This window comes from Malus domestica, chromosome 12 (genome assembly GCF_042453785.1).
Source record: "Malus domestica chromosome 12, GDT2T_hap1".
Classification (NCBI taxonomy): domain Eukaryota; kingdom Viridiplantae; phylum Streptophyta; class Magnoliopsida; order Rosales; family Rosaceae; genus Malus; species Malus domestica.
This window is the reverse complement of record NC_091672.1, coordinates 18,177,512-18,201,655: the sequence shown is the minus strand read 5'-3', so window position 1 is coordinate 18,201,655 and position 24,144 is coordinate 18,177,512. Positions and strand designations below refer to the sequence as shown.

Below are 24,144 nucleotides of genomic sequence, written 5' to 3'. Positions count from 1 at the left end.
AACAAACACTAACATGGCCTCAAAGCTTGGTTCGATTTGAATCAAGGGGTGTGAACTGTGAATAAATCCTTTGGGTTTTCAACGAAGAACTCAATTGAATCAAAGAACGAGATGGTTGGATCTGGAGCTGAGCTTCGAGCTCCGATCTTCAGTGGAGTTAACTATGACTTCTGGTGTAATAGAATGAGGGCGATTTTCAAGTCTCAAAACTTCTAAAAGTTCATGGATTAAGGTTATGAACTTCCATCAAATTTAGAGGATGAACTCTTTGTTGAGTTGCCACTTGATTGGTATCAGAGCACTGGTTGCTCTTGGGTACTGTCTAGTTGCCAAAGATGTCAGACGGATAAGATGAGAATCCTTTTGGAAGCAGCTCCGGGTTTGCAAGAACTACGGTGCAAAATGCAAAGTTCGAAGTGGAAAAATTTGATGGCACAAACAACTTCGGGATGTGGCAATGTGAGGTCAAAGATGTGTTGGCTCAACAAGATCTACTTGCCGCTTTGGGAGAGAAGCCGGAAGCTATGTCGAAGCCGGAATGGGAGAAATTAAATTTGTGGGCTTGCTCTTCAATTCGGTTATGCCTTGCAAAAACTCAGAAATATTTTGTGATGCAGGAGACAGTAGCAAGTGTGTTGTGGCAAAAATTGGAAGACAAGTATATGACGAAGAGTGCAGAGAACCGGCTACACTTGAAGAAAAAGCTCTACCGCTTCCAATACAAAGAAGGTACAAAAATGATTAGACACCTTGATGCTTTTAATAAGTTGATTGTCGACTTGTTAAATTTAGATTATGATATTAAGGATGAAGATAAGGCCTTAATATTGTTGAATTCCTTGCCAGACTCTTATGAGCATTTTGTTACCACTATTATGCATAGTAAAGAAACTGTGAAATTTGAAGATGTGTCAAATGCCTTGATGAATTATGAAATGAGGCATAGAGAAAAATCATGATAGTACATCTGAAGCTTTATTTGTTAGAGGTAGATCATCAGAGAGAATATCATCTTCTAGTAGGAAAAAATCACAGTCTCGACCTAGAGGAAACTCTAAAGGTAGAAAACCTTTGGAAAGGGATGAATGTGCCTTTTGTCGTAATAAGAGCCATTGGAAGAAAGATTGTCCTAGATTGAAGACCAAAGGAAAAGAAAGTTCTGAAGCTAATGTTGTTGAGGTTGAAACAGATTTTTCTGATTTTGCTTTAACCACTTCTTCATCATTTGATTGTGCTACTAAGTGGGTGTTGGATATGGGTTGTACTCATCATATGACTCCTCACAAGGATTGGTTTTCAAGCTTGAAAGAGTTTGATGGTGGCGTTGTGTTCATGGGAGATGACAATCCTTGCACAACAAAAGGGATTGGTACAGTTCGTTTGAAGTTGCATGATGGCATGGTTAAAGAGTTGACAGGTGTTCGGTATGTACCGAATTTGAAGAAAAATCTTATTTCTTTAGGTACTTTGGAATCCAAGGGCTTTAAGTTTCATTCAGATAGACAGACATTGAAAGTTACTTATGGTGCACTTGTTGTGATGAAAGCTCCTCGATGTGACCATTTGTATTTATTGCAGGGAAGCACTGTGACAGGTGAAGCATTTGTAGTCTCTGAAAATATGGGCACATCTGATTCAGATACTACTAGACTGTGGCATATGAGATTAGGACATGCCGGTGAGAAAGCTCTACAAGGGCTTGTGAAACAAGGTCTTCTAAAAGGTGCCACGACTTGCAAGCTTGATTTCTGCGAGCATTGTGTCTTGGGAAAGAAAACTATAGTGAAGTTTGGTACTGCAGTACATCAGACGAAGGGCATTCTTGATTATGTGCATTCGGATGTTTGGGGTCCTACAAAGACTCCCTCTTTGAGTGGTAAACATTGGTTTGTGACATTTGTTAATGATTATTCAAGAAGGTCTTGGGTCTACACTATGAAGAACAAGAGTGAGGTGTTAAGCATTTTCTTGGGTTGGAAGAAAATAGTTGAGAACCAGACTGGAAGAAAGATTAAGATTTTGAGATCGGATAATGGTGGTGAATACACATCCGACCCTTTCTTTAAAGTTTGCAAATAGGAAGGGATTGTGAGACATTTTAGTGTCCGGGGAACTCCACAACAAAATGGAGTTGCAGAAAGATTGAATCGAACCTTGCTTGAAAAGGTTAGATGTATGTTGTCTCAGTCGGGTTTAAGCAAGTCATTTTGGGCAGAGGCAGTTAATTATGCATGTCACATCATCAACCGGTTACCCTCAGCTGCTGTTCAGGGTAAGACACCGATGGAGGTATGGACTGGGAAACCTTCTACTGATTATGATTATATTCGTATTTTTGGTTCACCTGCTTATTTTCATGTGACTGAAAATAAACTTGATCCTAGAGCCAAAAAGGCTATCTTTCTTGGTTTTAGTAGCGGTGTCAAAGGTTACAGGTTGTGGTGCCCAGAGATGAAAAAACTTGTAATCAGCAGAGATGTGACATTTAATGAAGAAAGTATGTTCAAAGACTCTGAGAAGAATGTGAAGGATGTCCAACAGGTGGAGCTTGAGAAAGTTGCCTCTGGTACTTCAAATCTTATTTCCGCTGATGTCGAAGCCACTACAAGTGAAGAAGTTGGAGACCATGAGGATGTTGAAGAAGTTGAACTTGAAGATTCTATTCAAGTTGAAGAGCAAGTTTCACCTCAAGAGTCTATTGCCAAGAACAGAGGAAAAAGACAAATTACCAAGCCAGCTCAGTATAGTGACTATGTTTCTTTTGCTCTTCCTATTATCACTGATGAGATTCCATCCAATTTTGAGGAAGCTATTGAGAGTGAAGAAAATGAGAGGTGGTGCAATGTCATGGGTGATGAGATGAATTCTCTCTTGAAGAACAAGACTTGGGAGTTAGCTAAATTGCCTAAGGGCAAGAAAGCTATCGGTTGCAAATGGGTGTATGCCAAGAAGGAAAATGCTGATGAGAAAAGCAATGTGAGATTCAAAGCAAGATTAGTTGCTAAAGGGTATGCACAAAATGAGGGCATTGACTACAATGAAATCTTTTCTCCGGTTGTGAAGCACTCCTCAATTCGCATTATGTTAGCTCTTGTTGCACAGTATGATCTTGAACTTGTGCAACTTGATGTGAAGACAGCTTTCCTACATGGTGATTTGAATGAAGAGATCTATATGTGTCAACCGGATGGGTATATAGTGAAAGGGAAGGAAAATTTGTTTTGCAAATTGAAGAAATCACTTTATGGCTTGAAGCAATCTCCAAGGCGATGGTATTTGAGGTTTGATAAATTTATGAGAGACCAAAATTATTATAGAAGTCAATATGATCATTGTGTGTACTTTAAGAAGTTGCAAGATGGGTCTTTCATTTATTTATTGATATATGTTGATGACATGTTGATTGCCTCAAAGAATGTTGAAGAGATTGAGAAATTGAAGAAACAAATGAAGAACGAGTTCGAGATGAAGGATCTTGGTGAAGCGAAGAAGATCCTTGGCATGGAGATCACTAGAGATAGAGCAAAGGGTTTCGTCAGTTTGAATCAAAGACAATGCCTTGAGAAGTTGATTCGGAAGTTTGGAGTTCATGATTCAACCAAACCGGTTAGTACCCCTTTGGCTCCTCATTTTAAATTGAGTTCTCTACAGTGTCCTAAAACTGATAAAGAGAACCTGCAAATGAAAAATATACCATATGCAAATTTGGTTGGTAGTTTGATGTATGCAATGGTATGCTCTAGACCGGATATTGCTCATGCAGTTGGCATGGTGAGTCGATATATGCATAATCCAGGTAAAAAGCATTGGCAAGCAGCTAAGTGGATATTGAGGTATCTCCATGGTACTCGAGACGTTGGTTTATGCTTTGAGAGAGATGACTCTGGTATTGGTCATTTTGCAGTTGGTTATGTTGATTCAGATTATGCAGGTGATCTGGATGGAAGGAAGTCTACTACAGGCTATGTGTTTACTATGGCTAAAGGACCAGTTTGTTGGAGGTCCATTTTGCAGTCGTCTGTTGCCTTGTCTACTACAGAGGCTGAATATATGGCAGTTGCTGAAGCTATAAAGGAGGCCATTTGGATACATGGGCTGATTAAAGATTTGGGGGTTGATCAGAAGCAGGTGGAGGTACATTGTGATAGTCAAAGTGCCATTTATTTGGCTAAGTATCAGGTTCATCATGCGAGGACCAAGCACATAGATGTGCGTTATCACTTTGTTCGTGAAATTGTTGGTGAAGGGGAAATCATTCTCTAGAAGATTCCAACTAAAGACAACCCCGCTGATATGTTGACTAAGGTTGTTAGTGTAGCCAAGTTTGTTCATTGCTTGAACTTGGCTCACATTTTGCCTATATAAAGAAGGCGTTGAGCAGTAGGAGTTTTGGAGCATTTGGCTCAGCATGAGTTGTTCTCTTGCTAGTGTTTGAGAGTGATGTTGTGTGTTAATTGTGTTGGTTGGCTTATCATGGCGTTTTTCGGAACTTGGCCAAGGTGGTGATTGTTGAATTGTGGCCAAGTGGCAACTCAACATCACCTTTTAGCTAATAAACAAATCAAAAGAAAAAAAAAGAACAACATGATTATGTTTCTTCCTTGTTTTGGGGAAAAGAAAATGATGATGTCTCTTTGGTTTTTTTTTTAAAGAAAAGAATAAGGGGGTTTCGGTTGGAGCACTAAGTGTGAGAAATAAAGCTCATTTGTTTTAGAGAAGAGAGAGAAGAGAGCTGCTGAGAAAAAGAGTGCAAGCTGCAGAGCATCAGAAAAATTGAAAGGGTGCAACAACCCTTCGTTGAAGAGAAGAAGAAAGTGCTCTTCTTTTTTGTTAGCAATCATCCATCATAATTGTTGTTGTAATAGCTTTGAGCTATATGTATAGAGAAGAAATTATACATTATATTTCTTTCTCTATTTGTTTCTGTGGTGTGTGAGAGCTATTGGGTGTATTGGGTTATTTGGGTTGTGAGATTGCCAACACTTTGTAAACTCCCATTTGGTTGATAGTGGATTATTGGGTGAGCTCCTACTGCTCCGAGGATGTACTCCAGTTACACTGACTGTTGAGGAACCTCGTTAAAATCTTGGTGTCTTTAATATTTTGTTCTTGCATTTCATTTGATATATTTCATGTGGGTTAAAAAGAGTTGGTTCTAAAAGGTTTGGTGCTATCCTAGCACAACACTCTTTGAGAAGCAACAAATCGTTACTTAGGATCTGATTGCTCGCAATGCAAGGGCTTTGGAGGCAGTTTCCGACAAGATCTTCCCTCAAATTACAAATTAAGAGACGACCAAAGTAGCTTGGGGTGTCTTGAAGCAATAGTATATGGGTGACTTACAAGTTATGACAGTGAAACTTCAAGGTATTCATCGTGAATTTGAATATGCTAGAATGAGAAATTGTGAAGCATTGTCTGATCACTTGACTTTTAGATTATTTAGATTGATTAATCAAATAAAAATGTACAGTGAAAATTTTCCAAACAAGAGAATTTAGAAATTATTGATTAGTCTTACTCCAACATACGATTGCATCGTATATGTGAATGAGGGAACTAAGAAGTTAGGTGAGATTAGTCCAATTAGGTGGTTGCTACACTCAAGGGATGTGAACAAAAACTTATTAGGCATGTTGAGGATGAAGATGTGACTGAGAAAGTAGTATGCAACCTAGAAATAGTTCACATGTTAGTAATTTCAAGAATAAGAAGTTTTGAAAGCATGAGAGAAATTTGGGACAATTTTGAAATGTAATGGCAACAAGGAAATACAAAGGAATGTTGTAAAACTTGTGGAAACTTAAACTATGATGAATGCTGGTTCAACGGAAAACAAAAGTGCCACCAGTGAGACAAATTTGGTCACATTGCCACAGATTGCAGACGTAAAATGGTTCAACAAGTTCATTATGCCAAGCAAGTTGAGGAGGAAACTTCAATGTTCTTTGCATGCAATTCTGCAACTATGGTTAAGAATGAGCATGTATGTTTCATTGATAGTGGCTGTAGTAACCACTTGATTTCACATTAGTCATTACTCATAAATGTGAACATAACTATGAATACTATGATCAAAATGGGTAATGGTCAGATTGTACAAGCCACATGGAAATGTACTTTACTAATTAAGACTAAGAATGGAATAAGATACATAAAGGAAGTGATGTTGGTTCCTAATTTATATGAAAATTTACCTAGTGTGGGTCAAATGATCCTAACAGATATTTATTGTTGTTTGGAGATAAGATGGTGGCAATCTTTGAAGATAGGCAATTTGAATATCATGTGACAACTATGGAAATGATAGAGAATAGATGTTTTCTTTTACTCATGGAAGACATGAATTCAGTGGTTAGAAAAGATGTGATAGAATAAAATGTATGGGATTGGCACATGCAAATGGGACATTTGAAATTTCAACATCTGCAACTACTTAAATAGAAAGAAATAGTGAATAGGCTACCAAGACTAAAAGGAAATGGTGGAGTGTGTGCAGGATATGCTGCAGGAAAACGGCACAGAGAGGCTTTCAGTAAAGAACAACACTACTACAATACTAGCTTTAGGTGTCGGACGATCCTGACGGTTAATAAGTCATTCTGACGAATAAAAGATATCCGACACATAATTTATTTACTGTCGGATTAAAGTTACTTTCTGTCAAATATATCCGACATAAATTCCTGGCGGATTTAACCGCCATAAAATTATTATAACCCTCAGTATTTTTGAATTCTTTTTTTTTAATATTTTTAACATATTCTAGCGGTTTCTAAGTTAGTGGTGGTGGTTATAACCAACATAAATTGACTATTTTATTATTTTAAAATGTTACAATGATTATAAATAAATAAACAAATGGTTTAATTTTTTTTTCACTCACGGTCCTGTTACCTAATCTCTAAATGTTTTTTTTTTTTTTTTGCGATTTTTTACACATGCTATCTCGGAGGATATACAAACATATTTGACGGTTGGATCGTTGAAACTAATTTCGTAGAATGCATATCCTATCAAATTGATAGATTTAACAAACACTTAAGAGTTAATGTTATACTTCCATTAAGTATAAAAAATTATCCACTAGTGTAAATATTTTAAATTGAACATCGAATTCGTTCAATGCATTCGTATAGGGTCGAGGAGTGTAGCTGTAAAAAATCATCAAAATTGGAGCTAAAATAACCGTTAAATTGTGATTTTTTGTTTATAACCATCGAAAATTTTGTTTCGTTATCTAATCTCTGAATGTTTGTTTTTTACGATTTTTTACGTATACAATCTCGGAGTGTGTAAAAATAAGTTTGACGATTGGATTGTTGAAAAACGTTTAATAGAATGCATATTGCATCAAAACTATAGATTAAACAAACACTTCGAGTTAATATTATACTTCTATTAAGTATAAAATAAGATTTTGTGGTATCCACTAGTGTAAATATTTTAAATTGAAGATCAAATTTATTCATTACATTCTTATAGGGTTGAGGAATGTAGCTGTAAAAAAAATCATCGAAATCGGAGCTGAAATAACCGTTAAATTGTGATTTTTCTTTTATAACCGTCGAAAACTTTTGTTCCGTTACCTAATCTCTGAATGTTTGTTTTTTACGATCTTTTACGTATTCAATCTCGGAGTGTGTACAAATAATTTTGATGGTTGGATCGTTGAAAAAAGTTTCGTAGAATGCATATTGCGTCAAAACGGTAGATTAAACAAACACTTAAGAGTTAATATTGTATTTCTATTAAGTATAAAATCAGATTTTGTGGTATCCACTAATGTAAATATTTTAAATTAAAGATCAAATTTATTCATTACATTCTTATAGAGTCGAGGAGTGTAGCTGTAAAAAATCATCAAAATCGGAGCTAAAATAACCGTTAAATTGTGATTTTTCGTTTATAATCGTCGAAAACTTTGTTCCATTACGTAATATCTGAATGTTTATTTTTTACGTATGCAATCTCAAAGTGTATACAACTAATTTTGATGGTTGGATCATTGAAAAAAGTTTCGTAGAATGCATGTTGCGTCAAAACGGTAGATTAAACAGACACTTGAGTTAATATTATGCTTCAATTAAGTATAAAATAAAATTTTGTGGTATCCACTAGTGTAAATATTTTAAATTGAAAATCAAATTTATTCATTACATTCTTATAGGGTTGAGGAGTGTAGCTGTAAAAAATCATCAAAATCGGAGCTGAAATAACCGTTAAATTGTGATTTTTCTTTTATAACTGTCGAAATTTTTTGTTCCGTTACTTAATCTTTGAATGTTTGTTTTTTATGATTTTTTACATATGCAATCTCGGAGTGTGTACAAATAATTTTGACGGTTGGATCGTTGAAAAAAGTTTCGTAGAATGCATATTGTGTCAAAATGGTAGATTAAATAAACACTTAAGAGTTAATATTATACTTCTATTAAGTATAAAATAATATTTTGTGGTATCCACTAGTGTAAATATTTTAAATTAAAGATTGAATTTATTCATTACATTCTTATAGGGTCGAGGAGTGTAACTGTAAAAAACCATCAAAATCAGAGCTAAAATAACCGTTAAATTGTGATTTTTCGTTTACAATCGTCGAAAACTTGTGTTCCGTTACGTAATATCTGAATGTTTATGTTTTACGATTTTTTACATATGCAATCTCGGAGTGTGTACAATAATTTTGACAGTTGGATCGTTGAAAAAAGTTTCGTAGAATGCATGTTGCGTCAAAACGGGAGATTAAACAAACACTTGAGTTAATATTATGCTTCAATTAAGTATAAAATAAGATTTTGTGGTATCCACTAGTGTAAATATTTTAAATTGAAGATCAAATTTATTCATTACATTCTTATAGGGTTGAGGAGTGTAGCTGTAAAAAATCATCAAATCGAAGCTAAAATAATCGTTAAATTGTGATTTTTCTTTTATAACCGTCGAAAACTTTTGTTCCATTACCTAATCTCTGAATGTTTGTTTTTTACGATTTTTTACGTATGCAATCTCGGAGTGTGTACAAATAAGTTTGACGGTTTGATCGTTGAAAAAAGTTTCGTAGAATGCATATTGCGTCAAAACAGTAGATTAAACAAACACTTAGAATTAATATTATACTTCTATTAAGTATAAAATAAGATTTTGTGGTATCCACTAATATAAAAATTTTAAAATAGTTTCGTAGAATGCATAAATTTGCCAAAATTTTGAAGTGGGTAAAGTAATTTGTGCTAAAGTTTTATTTATGTTTTTCAAGTATTGATTAGACAATATTTAGTTTGTGTGAAGACATTTTCATTGTACAATTCTCTTTTTGTTTCTTTATCGCATATTTTACATGAATTATTATCTATTAAACCAAAAATGTAAAAATTATCTATTAAACCATACAATTATTTATTTAATTTTTAGACCATACAATTATCTATTAAACCATACAATTATTTATTTAATTTTTAAAAACACATTCTATTTAAATACATATTATTTATTAAACCAAACAATTATTATTTTATTTTTTTAAATCGTAACAAAATTTTTGGGGGGGGGGAATTTTAAAATTTGGGGGAAAGTTTAAAATTTTCAGAGGGAATTTTGGGGGGATTTTTGCCGCCATTTTGTTTATGTCGGTTATAACCGACATTAATGAGAAGTTTCTGTTGGTTTTTATTTTTAAAAAATATTTCTATCGTTTTAACCGACAGTAATAAAACATTTCCACAATATCAACCCTCCATCTCTTCCTTGCGCCGATGCTTCTCCCTTCCCCCTTTTCTCCTCTCTTCATTTCCTTCTCCTTCTCTTCTCTCCTCATTTCCTTCTCCTTCTCTTCTCTCCTCATTTACCTCAAATACGGGGCAGTCGGTGTACGTGCCCAAGACGAAAAACCTCATCACGCTCGTGGGTATGGCTTTGGAGCTCATTGTGCTCACCTGGAACAACACCGCCACCAAAGCAGGTTTCATAACTACCCAAAGTAGGAAATCTTCCCAGGAGACAACATGATATGTATTCTTAAGGTATGTTAGTTCACTAACCTTTCACCCATCTTGGTTGAAGTTGCTTGTGGTTTACACAAGCAATTGATTTGTAACTATGTTTTGTTATATCTTTGCTTGGAGAAGTAACTATCTCATAAAACGAAAACAGCGAGGAAATGAAAGAATAATGATACTTATGCTATAATATTTGAATGAACTCTTGCGGTGATACTCTCTTGACTCTTTAGACTTTCCGGTTTCCCTGTGTCTTTCTGATACAAGTTAGAATTCCATACTTTCTAAGACAACATTTTATAACTTATCTGGTTGACTCAAGATAGGATGATTGTGAATGATTAGAGGAGTTTGTCTAGGTTTTGCTTTTCCATTGATTAATTTTCTAGAAGTCACTTGGTTTTGTTTTCGTGTACTTCATTGATGATCAATTGGTGAATTGTTTTCTTTTAATTAAAAAACCAATCATGTTTTCTTGAATTGTTGCAGATGTGTAATCACTGGAAATAGAATGACTTCATATGCATATGTGGGATGACCGTGGGGACCTTTTGGAAGAGTCGTTTTTGCGTATACATTTATGGATGGATGCATCAGACATGTAGGATGGAATAATTGGGGTAAAATAGAGAATGAACGAACTACTTGCTTTTATGAATACAGGTATACATATTTAGTCCATCTGCATTGTACTTCAATTCTACAGTGCCTCCGTTCGGCAAATTTGTAATTGTTGTTGAATACCCAAATATGCGATAGAAAATTTAGGTAACTAAAGAAAGTGTGGACTTCATTATGGAAAACAATATCTCAAAGATTGTTATGTTGAAGGAAGTGTGGACTTTATTTTTGGCAATAGCACGGCGCTTTTGGAGCATTGTCATATCCACTGCAAGTCAGCAAGTTTCATATATAACTGCCCAAAGCAGGAAATCTCCCCAGGAGACAATAGGATATGGAAAATGCAGAAATTTTTTTTTATTATTATTATATTTGCTTTCGGTTTTATCCGACAAGAATGATTTTATTTATTTTTATAATAAATTATCTGTCAGCTATAACCGACAGAAATCCTGGCGGTTTTAGTATTTTATGTCGGGTTTATCCGACAGAAATTCTCTTATTTATTTATTATAAATATATATCCTGTCGGATATAACCGACAGTATTTCTGTCAGTTTTAGAGTATTTTCTATCGGAAAATTCATTTCCTGACGCAGGTAATTCTGTCTCTTATTATATCCGTCACTGCGTCCATTTTCTGTCGGATTGTGCTTAAAATTTGACAGTAATATACTTTTTTTGTCGGTTTTTGAACCACCAGTTATAGATAATTTTGTAGTAGTGCAAGTATGAAGGGTTTCATAACCAATGGAATTGATATACTTTGATGTGTGTGGACCAATGCATGTGACTATAATGGAGGCAATAGATATTTTCTCGCATTCATAGATGATTCTACTAGAATAAGTTGGTTCTTAACCTTTAAGTCAGAATTGTTTGGAGTATTCAAGAGGTTCAAAAGTATGGTAGAATGACAGTCTGGTTATCCAATCAAGAAAGTGAGAAGTGATAGAGAAAGAGAGTACACTTCAACTAAATTTCTCACTTTCTGTGAAAACACTAGTCTTGTACTATTGTCTACTCTCTACATCAAAATGGGGTTGCAGAGAGGAACAACATAACTATGGTTGAGATGACAAATAACATGTAACATGAGTAGAAGTTGCCCTTCTACCTTTGGGGTAAAGTTGTCAACACAACAATTTGTTTGCTTAATAAATGTTCTGCCAAGGTAATGAAAGATAAAACTCAGTTTGAAGCATTCAATGGAATGAAGCATGAAGTCCCAAAGTCTTTGGATATGTGTGTTACAGTCACATTTCTATTTTTGGACAATTGAGATACAAGTTAGATGAAGCTTCAATCAAGGGGATTTTTATTGGATATGGAAAGACAAAAAATGGCTATAGGGTGTTCATTCCTGGGACAAAGAAGATTATACTTTCTAGAAGTGTATTATTTGATGAAAATGCAATATGAAGCTGGATAGCTGAGAATGAAGTGTCAAGGGAACTTACAGTTAAATGAGAATTTCAATGAATTTGAAAATATTAAGGTGAATGTGATTGCAGGATCTGCACAGTTAGAAGATAGTAACTCTTAGAGAATAATGTTTCAAGTTTCTATGACTGAGATTAGAGAATCAAGTTCTGCAAGTACCATTCTTGTGAAGTTAAAATCACAGAGTGATGTGTACGCTGAATGCATCTCAGCATCTAAGAGATATGAAAAAGTTACTGCTGACGAAGATTGGAAAAAAGTCATGAATGCAGAAATTGAAATGATTGAGAACAATCAGATATAGGAGTTTGTTGATAGACCAACAGGTAAACCAATTGTTGGGGTCAAATGGGTGTTGAAGACAAAATTAAGCTTAGATGGCACTATACAAAATCACACAACTAAATTGGTTGCTAATGAATATCCTCAGAAGCCTGAAGTAGACTACAATGAGACATTTGCTCTAATTGCAAGACTGGACACTATAAGGACTCTCATTGCACTTATAGCCTAAAAAAAGTTGGAAATTATATCAACTTGATGTAAAATCAGATTTCTTGAATAGAGTGCTAAATAAAAAAGCATATGTGGATCAAAGTATATAAGCTCATAAGGGTCTTTATGTACTGAAACAAGCTCCAAGAGTTTGGTATGAGGAAATTAACTCTTATCTACTTGAATGTGGCTTTCAGAGAAGTCATTGTGAAGATACTTTGTATATCAAGAACAAATAAGGAGGATAATTACTTATTGTCTTCGTTTATGTTGATGACATAGTGTACACTGGTAGCAGTATGAAGTTGATCATTGAATTTAAATATGACATGATGGTGAAATATGAAATAATAGACCTTGGACTTCTATATCTACTTTATGGGACTTGGATACTATAATCTAAGAATAAGATTTTCATTAATCAGAAGAAATATGCTCCAGCTCTACTAAAGAAGTTTGGCTTGAAAGATTGTGAGCATGTGAGCATTCCTCTTGTGGTGAATGACAAGCTAAAGAATGATGATGGTAGTGAGCCTGCATATAAAGTTATTTATAGCCAAATTGTGGGAAACTGACTATATTTGACAACAGCAAGGCATGATATTATATTTGTTACCAGGTTATTATCAAGATTCATGCACAATCCAATCAAGAAGCACTTTGAAACTGCAAAGAGAGTACTCAAATACATCCAATGAACTCTTGATTTTGAAATTGAGTATGTGAATGGAAAATCTACAATTTTTTTAGTTGGCTATTGTGATAGTGATTGGGAGGTGATTAAAATGACGTGATAGTGACATCTTTTCATGGGCATCAATGAAGCAACACATTGTTGCATTGTCAACTGCTGAAGTTGAGTATGTCAATGCTTCAGAGGCTACAAGTTATGTAGTTTAGCTTAGATTTGTGCTTGAAGATTTTGGTCAAATACAAATTGATGCATGATAAAATCTCTGCAATCACGATGACAAGAAATCTAGTCTTTCACTAAAGATCAAAACATATCAACCACATATATCACTACATCAAAAATGCATTGCATGAGACCATAATTGAGTTGATTTACTACAAATCAGATGAGCAATTAGCTGATATTTTTACCAAGGTTTGTTGCCTAAAGATAATTTTTATTACTTGAGAAGCTTATTGGGGGGGGGGGGGAATCTATAGCAAACTTAGAATGGAGTGTTGAAATGTAAGCTTGTTTCAGATTAACCAAGCTCAAGTTTCTGCAATATGCTCTTCATTTTCTTTTCTTTTCTTTTTTGTTTTAAAGATTTAGTTCTAATTGCATTGTAAGACTAAGATAATGGCTTGTATTTTTTTCAATTATCATATTAACTGTGTTTGTTTAAGTGAAAGTGTGATGTGCACATGAGATCACTTTGGATGCTTGACTCGTGTGGAGCCTGTGTAGCTCCAACGGTCATGTTATTCCTTTTGTTTTGTTTCAGATCTCAGTATCTCAGTATGAATGCTTAAAGTTGTGAACGAATAGAATATGAGCTATAAACTCCATCTTCTTCTTCCTCAAGCACATATAGCAAACTCAATTTTCTTTCATTTAATTTGCACAAAACACAGAGTAATACAGTTCAATTCAGTTAACAAATACTAACAATTCTTGGGCATTTGCTGTTGTGGACGCAATAAAAGCGTTTCATAGTAGTCGAACAGACTTCCACTACAACCTGTCCGAGCAACAAGTTTTAGACTACAGCAAAAATCCTACTAGGTGCAAAGGTGGTTCGATAGGCAATGTCTAGGATGGATAACTGGCTAGAAGTAGTTGCCTCACGATGAAATGTGTATGACCATGGTTGTGGCCCAAAACCCCATCGTAGTTGTTCTTTCAATTGGCAATGGATCATCAATGATTACAAGGATGGCATAATTAAAGGTGGTTGTGAGTTTGATAAGCCAATATATAAGGACCAGCATACTGCTTAAGTGGTTGGTTATGGGATAGATGAGTTTTCATGAGGATTATTGGGTATTAAAGAATTCATGGGTGGAAAATTGGGGGGATGACAGCTATTCCAAAATTTACAGAGATGTGAATTGGAAGGGATGAGTTTTCCTCATACACCTATGTATTTGTGTAGATGTTTGAATAAATACATATGTATTATAGAGTTTTTTAGTGAATGTTAATCTAAATAGTTTTTTGAATTTTTAGCCGTTGGATTTAATTTTGGGTCATTAGATCTTTTTTTTTTATCGTTAGATTTGATCATATTCAAGTCCAACTGTTGGATTTAATGTATTTTTAAATTAAAATTTAAAAAATAAGTTTGAATATGGACCTTTGAATCAACCAACAATCCAATCATGTGGGCCGTCGGATGAAAAACTAGTCATTGGGCTCAGTTTGGTGGCCAACAAAACTATTAGCTTTGGTTCCAACTCGCTGCAGTATTGTCACGTGCATGAATGTGAGGCGCGTTAGTGTGCTGACTTGATTTTTTTCCTAGCGCATGCAAGCGCAATGGTGGGCCAGGTTCTTAATACGATATGGTATATTTTTTTAGCCCAATGATTGAAAAAACTTTGAGAGGGTTTTAAAACTCAATTTAACCCAACCATTGCAAATAGTCAAAGGTGGATTCTGTTCAAATTCAAAGTTTTTCCATTGGAAGAAGAGTTCAAATCTTTTGCAGTCATTTTGTATGTGGATCGAGCTTGCAATTCTTTAGAGCATTCCCAATGAGAGGCTCTATATAGGGCAGTGGATATAGCCTAGTTTAGAGCTCTGAGGAATCTTTGGAGCTCTAAAAAAAAAATTCTCACAATGATGGGCTATATACCTTTTGGGCTCTATGTAGGGCTATATATTTATTTATGTAGTAATTTGATTACACGGTAGATTTATTTTTGTCTTAACTTTCCTTAAATTGATTTTTAGACGTGTTATCTTAAATTTTTCTTATGAATTTTTAAACTTAAAAAATTTTGAATTCTGACAAAGTTATCACTTATGAATCGTTGGATTAGGTTCTCTTACCTCAATCTTATGCACGGAGAGGCTAAGTCTTATGTTTGTAGTATTTAAGTAACTACATAGTAATGATTTTATAATTGAGGTTCATTTGCTTGTAAGCTTTCAAATAACAAAATTGTAATGCCCCTACAATTAGGTATGTTTTTTGCTTATGTTTTCGTTTTAGGTCTCTAGACTACCTATGTTAAATTTCATCACATTTTTTTATGAACTTTTCAATCAAAAAAATTAAACACAAAGTACAACATTTTTTTCTTAATCATAACACACAAAAGATAACAAATTTTTTTCTTAATCATTAATACACAAAAGATAACCGTTGTTTGTTTATGTTTTCTTAATCAAACAAACGACTGAAAGATAAATCCTTAAAACAATCAACGTTTGAAAAAGAAACCCTTAGTATTATGCTTTGGAATTAGAAATGAGGCCCACTCATTTTTAAACTAAAAAACGGAAGGGAAAAGAAAAACAAAAAACAAGCTTGGGCCCTCAATTTGGTGTGGATTCCACTGTTTTTTTGGACTAAATATAGTCTAATTTTTTGCTATCAAGAAATGAAATTGCTAACCCATATAGTGGATATAGCATCACTTTTTGGCCTATTAGGAATGAAATTTTTCCCTAGAGCTATAAATTTAGTAGCCCTATTTACGCTTATGACTTGGCAGTCAGGTATTGGTGCCAACAAAACTCTAGGCCAACGTCTGTTCAAAATACACGTGGAGCTATCTGATAGGTCATCGTAACGTGGAACGAATACACCCGTCTTCCTCTAGCTTCCTATTAAACGCAAAGTTCTGCAATTTCTATGTTTTTGTATTAAGCATTTTTTTCACAAAAAATACGCTTAGCAGACATTTACGCTCAAAACTCTGCTCGAGAATTGAGCGATAGAAATTTTAGTGAGAGAAAGGGAGGGGAAAGAGAGAGGGTGATGGTTTGGAGTTGCTCATCCGCCATGGATATAGTGGCTTGGAGAGGGCTGATATATGCTGGGTTCTTACTGCATTTCGTGTTCGTCTGCCAGCTCCTCCTTCTTCAACCTCTGGTTTCAGCTCTGGGTATGTTGTTTCTCTCACTCTTTGATCTATTTCTTCGTGCGTTGATCTATTGATTTTTGTTGAATTTCATGTTTTTCTTCTCAGTTGGGTTGTCTTAACTTTTGCGCCAAATTTGAAAGATTCTTGCTTTTGGGCTGTTTTTAAGTTATTGGTGTTCTGGGCTTTAGCGGACATCAAACTATTCTGCTGTATTTATTGTGTTTGGATTCTTCAACGGCTCTGTCGGTTGTCACTTTCCATTGTACTAGGAAAAGTGCGAGGCGGCTTTGTGTTTGACAATGTTGTATTCTGGGCTTTAATTAGATTGCAGCACTCATAGGACTATGTCAATCAAAGAATCATCTTAATACATGGGATGGGACCTAACCTTGTACTATTTGCATTAATTAAGTGTATAAAGGTTGAAACTTGAACGAGTGATACAGCTACATGTTCAACATTAGGAATGTTTAGGTTTTAGATGAATTCTTTTTGGCATTTTGAAGATTGTAATCATATTGGTGGAAAAAGGCAATAACTTTACGATTCTACTCATGAATTTTACATCCATTCGACTCTTGTATAATGGGAAAGTTGACTGAATGCTCTATAGTTTTAGTATGAAACTGGGAGATGGAGATTCTAGAGTAAACTCTTGTCTTTATACATACACAATGTTGAGTCGTATGGAGTTGGCATGGTAGTTTGGATTTACTGTAGTGACAGAGATGTTATGCCTGTTAGCCTGCTGTGTTGTGAATTTGTTGAGTTCTACCTGTGGCTTGTTGAGGTGTGTTAATAATGGCTTACAGAACATGAACCTTGAATGTACAGATGGAAAACCGGGTAATGCAGCTGAGTTGTTTGAGAGGGTTTCACAGAGTATAAAGGTGAAGCGTTATAGCGAGGCACTTAATGATCTTAATGCTGCTATAGAGGCGGACCCAGCACTTTCAGAAGCATATTATCATCGGGCATCCATTCTTCGTCAGATATGCAGGTACTTTTTATATAATCACCATTCTAACAGAATAATTTTGGTTTCGATGAAGACTGTTTCAGCATGTGTCATTTTCTATTTAAAGTTTTAGAGAAAATTAGAACGTTACTGAGCAGCTATCTTTTGACTGTGTCAAATACATTGATGCATGAATATTTTTGGTTCCCCTACTATGTGTTCCTGTCGGACCTCCCTTCTTGGCATTGTCAATTACTATTTGTGGTACTAGTTTGTTCATAACAAATCCTCCACCTTTTCCCTAACTGCTATTATTCCTTCTTATTACGGAAACCCCTTTTCTTTGATGGTTGCTGTGATCACACACTCTAGCAGCTATCATTTTGTGATCTACTTTGCATAATTAGTTGTCCCAAGGTCCGTTGTCTCAAAGCTTCTAGAATGCAGCACATCAGCTGTGTCTGTGTGTGCTCAAAAGCCAAAAGCAACTGAACCATTGATTATTGTCGATATCCATTCATGCACCATCCAACTGGGCTACCAAGCCTACCACTAGTCAGCCGCTATGATACTGCTGATTAGACCAAAATTGTTGTTTGGCCTTTACTCGGTGGTTTATTCAATAAGTACCCCCTTATTCTTTCAGTAGGTGTATGTTGAGACAGACATTGTGATAAAAGAGAACTTATCATAACTTATATAGCTTGTATTCTTAAGTTTTCTAAAGGTCTCTAGAAATCCCCATCTCCCTTGTCTTTCCAATTAATGATTGGAAACTTATATGATTCAGGCGCTTTTTGGCTGATGTAGATATGAGGAATCTGAGAAGAGCTACAAAAAGTTTTTGGAGCTAAAACCACAAGATTCAGTTGTAGAAAAGGAGCTTTCTCAATTGATTCAGGCTCAGAACGCTCTAGATACGGCTGTGACTCTCTTTGAAACAGGCGACTATGCAAAATCTTTGGAATATGTTGAAAAAGTTGTATTGGTTTTCTCTCCAGCATGCCCAAAGGTAATCACATCCATTTCTTTTTTATATTGGTTGTTAATTATTTAATTGCAATTTCATGTATTTATTGTCATATAACCAAACAGCTCTTTGGTTGATCTTAGAGAGTTAGGATTGAGGATTTTATAAATTCAGTATTCTTGTGACCTCATAATTCTGAGTGCATTGTTTGTTGCAGGCCAAATTATTGAAGGTGAGATTGTTGCTAGCAACTAAAGATTATTCTAGTGTCATTTCTGAGGCTGGTTACATTCTGAAAGATGAGGATAATCTGGATGCATTTTTACTTCGCGGCCGTGCCTACTACTATTTGGCTGATCATGATGTTGCCCAAAGGTTTGATTGGCACCTTTTTATTTTGAGTAATGTCTTTATAATTTGGCTACAGTTGTATAAACAAATATATAATATTTTTTTTAGGCATTACCAAAAGGGTCTCCGTCTAGATCCAGAGCATGGTGAACTGAAGAAAGCGTATTTTGGACTGAAAAACTTACTCAAGAAGACTAAAAGTGTAAGTCCTAACGAACTTCGTCTGAATGATTGTTTGTGCTAACTTTCTTCTTCCTCTTCCCTGAGGGGTGTGGAATGGTGAGAAGTTCAGCAATAATAGCGAATCTATTTTCTTACTCAACCTCTTTTTAGAGTTTATGTGAACCATCACCATATGATGCATTGTGTGGTATTCTCTCTCAGACAATTTTTCTTTATGCAGGCCGAAGATAATGTAAATAAGGGCAAGCTGCGTGTTGCAGTAGAGGACTTTAAGGCAGCCTTAGCGTTGGACCCTAATCATCTTGCACATAATGTACATCTTCATCTTGGCTTGTGTAAAGTTTTGGTCAAGCTTGGCAGGGGAAAGGATGCTTTAAGCAGTTGCAATGAAGCACTTACAATTGATGAGGAACTTCTAGAAGCTTTGGTTCAGGTTAGCTAGTGCTTCTATTGTCCTTTGTTTTCCTCAGTTCCATAGTATTTTTTGTTACTGTATTGTTTAAAAATTACTCGTTTGTTTAGTATTTTGTGAACTGTGATGTATTGAGTATGACTGTGCTCAAGTTTGTTTACTATTTTGTGTTTACAGAGGGGGGAAGCTAAACTTCTGACAGAGGATTGGGAGGGAGCTGTGGAAGATCTCAAATCAGCAGCTCAACAATCGCCTCAGGTTAGCCATTATGTTTTACGTCTATAATATGAAATTTATGTAATATGCCCCTCTCACACTGTTGCAGCTACTGTTTTAATGAGTAATTTCTTGGATTAATTGCTTGCTTATTATGCAGGATATGAATATTCGAGAAGCATTGATGAGAGCCGAGAAAGCCTTAAAGATGAGCAAACGCAAAGACTGGTACAAGATTTTGGGAGTTTCAAAGACCACATCTATATCTGAGATTAAACGTGCCTACAAGAAGCTCGCTTTGCAGTGGCATCCGGATAAAAATGTCGAGAACAGACAAGAAGCAGAGGACAAGTTCAGAGAAATTGCTGCTGCATACGAGGTCTGTAGATCCCACTGAAGCTCATTTTAACCTTCCCTTTCTATTGACTCTCTGCTGTAAAAAAAAAATAATAATAATAATAATCCAAAATGTTGGACTACTCGTACCCATCTGACTCTTGTATAAATCCTTTTTCAGGTTCTTGGTGATGAAGACAAACGTACGAGATATGATAGAGGTGAAGATATTGAAGAAATGGGAATGGGTGGTGGTGGCAGCGGTTTTAACCCTTTTGGTGGTGGTGGTGGTGGTGGTGGACAGCAATTTACTTTCACTTTCGAAGGGGGCTTTCCTGGCGGTGGCGGTGGTGGATTTGACTTCCAGTTTTGATTGCCCCTCAAAAACGCGCTCCTTCTCTTCTCATGCTTGCACAAGAGATAAACGGCTGTGCCATTCCAAAGGAGCCCCCAGAGCAGTTTTACTAATCGCTGACAGCTTTTCAGTGAGATATTTTACGGCCACCCCAAAAGGTTTGATAGGTTTTACATGGATTTTTCGTCCATTGAGCGTTGCTACTCCGAAACATCAGGAGTTTAGAACTTATATTAGTTGATGAAACGAAATTTGATGAGACCATTTCTGTATATTTTGCCATGTACCCTTTCGATAATGGTTTCTCATCAGACTCTGCATGGTTCTTTTTAGGAGGTGAATCCTTCTAGTGATTTTTTTTTAATAACAACAGAAATATGTTCGTTCATTAAACTGTATTATCAGATATGATTAGTAAATTTTTTTAATTATTCTTTTATTTTTGGTCGATTGCAAATCATTTTACTGTATCAATTTTAGCACTTGTATTTTTTATGATATAAAATTACGTTAGTAAATGTATTGTTGCGTGTGTGAAAATTAGCTCCTACGGTAAGACAAATTCTTAGTGTAATTGGCGTCATAAGGATTGATGTGGCATGGATAAATTACAATAAAAATGAGTGAATGATAACGCACGTGACTATTTGATGGTGACGTAAAAATTATTAGAGCAATTTTTGGGAATTAAGTGGCATATATTTCAGTTTTACGCGTTAAGCAAGACTGAGTTTAAGTTTTAAGAAGTGTTACCGTAAATAAGCCTTCTAGTTAAAACAGTTTTACTGCGTAAGTTATACCAGTGTTGAGAGGAAGAGGTTATTCCAAAGAACATTGTCCAATTAATTTCAAATCATAACAAATTACAAAATTTCTTGGCACAGAAGGCATAAAACAAAAACAAAACAAAAGGTACAGATGATCACAGCAGTTCAACTCGAAAATCACAAAAAGAATGCTGCAAGAATTGCTACCACCCCCACTGATGCAGCTGCTGCGATCCCATGTTGTTCTACCCCCATTGCAGATGATGCTTCAGCAGTGCTGCCGCTATCCGAGGATCCCGAAGGCGAATCAGCACCTTTAATTTTTGTTTCGGGCTTCGATGGAGCAGGAGCGGGTGCTGGAGTGCCAAAAATGCTCAAAGGAAGGAGCACCTGGTCGACCTGATACACCGCCAACTGACTATCAGTAAAAATGGTATTAGCCACGGCTGCATTCACCACCCCTGTTGTTATGTTCACTTGGTTCCCAGATGTGGTCACATTTAACGGGAACTGCCCATCATCGGTGTTCCCGGCCTGCGTATGCAGAGGGTTGGACACGGTTTGGAATTGCGCAGCAGAATAGAAAGATGGTAGCACATGGAACTGCACAAGCTGCAGCTTTTGCTGCTCGGAGATGGAGTTTAGCGTGCCGGCCTTGAGGCTGGAGAAGGCGTTGTCAGTTGGTGCAAAGAGGGTCATGCCTTGGTTTGAGGTGCTGAGCTGGGTGTTGATTTGGTCAGCCATCTTGGTGGATTTGAGGAGCTTGATCAAGGTGGTGAATTGGCCTGCCTTCTCGAGGACGGCAGTCACGTTGGTGGCTGATGGCGTGGGGGCTGCTGCCGGAGACTGAGCTGAAATAGTGGATGAGAACGAATGGAGAAACAAGACTAGCAAAATGAAGAAAGATTGGGGTGCCATCTTTTTTCTTCCTCTTTTTTTTTTCCTTGGTGATTTTTTTTTTTTATATATGTTGTGACTTGGTTTTGGTGTATAAGTTAGGGAGATAAGAGGGTATATATTTTGAGGGTGTGATCAAATGAGAGTGGAGAATTAGGTGAAAGGAGGTGGTTTGACAATGCCATCTGAACAGAATGTGCATCTTTTTCTTGGCAACTAAGAGGAATAGTGAAATATGGAGAGAGAGAGAGAGAGAGAGAGAGAGATTTTGCTTGGCAGGGGAGGAAAAATAGCTGGAAATGTGAATGAAGGGAGTGGGGTTACGTATAAGTGAGGGAGAATGATGGGGTTTTTTTTGCTTCTGTTTTGGTCCAACTTCAAAGAAGAAAGCTTGCAGTTAAAGTATTTTCATTGCAAGCAGTTAGGATGGGACCAATTTCTGGCGTTCTTTGATTCTTGGTCACCCTTGAAATTGATATGGCATTCAAAGAAGGAAGGGGAAGTGTCACTACCACAAACAAATCAATGCTAAGACTAACAATAACCCTCGGAAACTATTATTAACGCTTTAAAATAGTCAACAGCCATTTTATTTTTCTTTTTTATTGAGAAAAAATGTATATGATGACTATTTTGAAGTGTCGATAACAACCCCTGAAATCTAGCATTTGATTATGAAATTTTCATGGTAGCATTACATGTGAAACTTTAATTAACAAACTAAAAAAGTGCAAATCTAGAATTTGGAACTCCAACCATGCCTTTTTGAGATTAGTCTTAGCACATCATTATAATTACTACTTTTCATGTTTAACATGGCCCTTTGGAAATTTTAGTGTTCTTCGTTAAGCAAACAAATGAAAAACAGTTGAGCGGGCAATTTCAACCATTTATAATGATTTACATCTTTTTAATTCCAAATTACAGATCCAATAACCACCAATGGGTTATTAATTTTATAAAATAAAAAATTTCTCAAATCCAAATGCAACGTTGTGTAATATGGTATCCACAAGTGGGCTAGAAATCCAACCTTCTTCAAATTTTAGAATAAATTGGGCCAACCTTGTTAATCTTTCATGTGAGCTTGATATATCAAGGCAATGCCCAATATTATCAATCCAAAAAGCCTATCAATCTTCTCTTTGTTGTTTTTTAGGTAATGAAAACTTGCTCTCCCCCGCCCCCCCCTCCCTCCCTCCCTCCCTCCCTCCCTCCCTCCCTCTCTCCCCCCCCCCCCCTCCCTCCCTCCCTCCCTCCCTCCCTCCCTCTCTTGTTAAGCTTCTTGTTTCTTTTGGAAATTGACCCAGATAGACCACAAGATCCATGTGAAGTCTTTTGTTAAAAAGTAGACTAATTCTATTTCGAGGAAAAATTCTTGTGTGCAACATTCGGATCGCATTGGCTGTTTAACTTATCACAAAGTCACAAAGTGCCAAGTCTTTGTATTTAGATGCCACATTAGTCTCATACAAGTACTCTTACTTTTGTGAGTGAATTAGACAATCCACTTGATCTGATTATTGTACACTAAAATCTCTCTACTTGGAGATGGTAGCAAATCTGACGTCCCCATATTTGTGTCTCTTTTCTAGTTATTGACATGTGTCTCTCAACTTAACTCTATATCTAACAGTGTTAAACGTTATATAAAATTAATAAAAAAATTAAAGTTAAAGGAAACAAGCATCAAACAGCCATCCAATAGTTGAATATCAGATAATCGAACATACGAAGAATAACAAACTAATAAATCATTAACTGAAAGAAGATAGTCATAACAGCTACATAACTCAAGAGAGTACATTATGAATAACTTGTTCTTCATACTAAACCATAAGCTATATTTATAGAGAGAAAAAAATCTAGAAACCCTAACTCGGATGGAAAGGAGTTGAGCTTTTACATGACGGTGTGAGTTTGAACCGCACCAGTTACTAATCTAACAAGATCTATCGTTTAACAAAAAAAAAAAAAAACTAAAAACTAAGAGGCGCGTGTCAAAAAATTACAAAAACATAAAGAAGACATAAAAATGACATCAGATCCACAATGTGAACCTCAACTTTGATCTTTATTTATTTCCAAAACCCAA

General features: G+C 35.8%; 2 protein-coding genes across 2 annotated transcripts; one reads left to right on the top strand and one right to left on the bottom strand.

Annotated features, from left to right (window-relative positions):
* The first annotated feature begins 16,064 nt into the window (after window positions 1-16,064).
* LOC103413703 (dnaJ protein P58IPK homolog) lies at window positions 16,065-20,824 on the top strand. Its single transcript, XM_008352145.4, has 9 exons — window positions 16,065-16,625; window positions 17,439-17,604; window positions 18,373-18,574; window positions 18,750-18,907; window positions 18,992-19,085; window positions 19,287-19,499; window positions 19,656-19,736; window positions 19,855-20,073; window positions 20,212-20,824. Exons 1-9 carry the CDS (start codon window positions 16,499-16,501, stop codon window positions 20,401-20,403), a joined length of 1,452 nt encoding a protein of 483 aa, XP_008350367.2. The 5' UTR covers window positions 16,065-16,498; the 3' UTR covers window positions 20,404-20,824.
* Window positions 20,825-21,204: 380 nt separating this feature from the next.
* Window positions 21,205-22,309, bottom strand: LOC103413702 (fasciclin-like arabinogalactan protein 11). Its single transcript, XM_008352144.4, has one exon. It carries the CDS (start codon window positions 22,068-22,070, stop codon window positions 21,330-21,332), a length of 741 nt encoding a protein of 246 aa, XP_008350366.2. The 5' UTR covers window positions 22,071-22,309; the 3' UTR covers window positions 21,205-21,329.
* Between the last annotated feature and the right edge of the window lie 1,835 nt (window positions 22,310-24,144).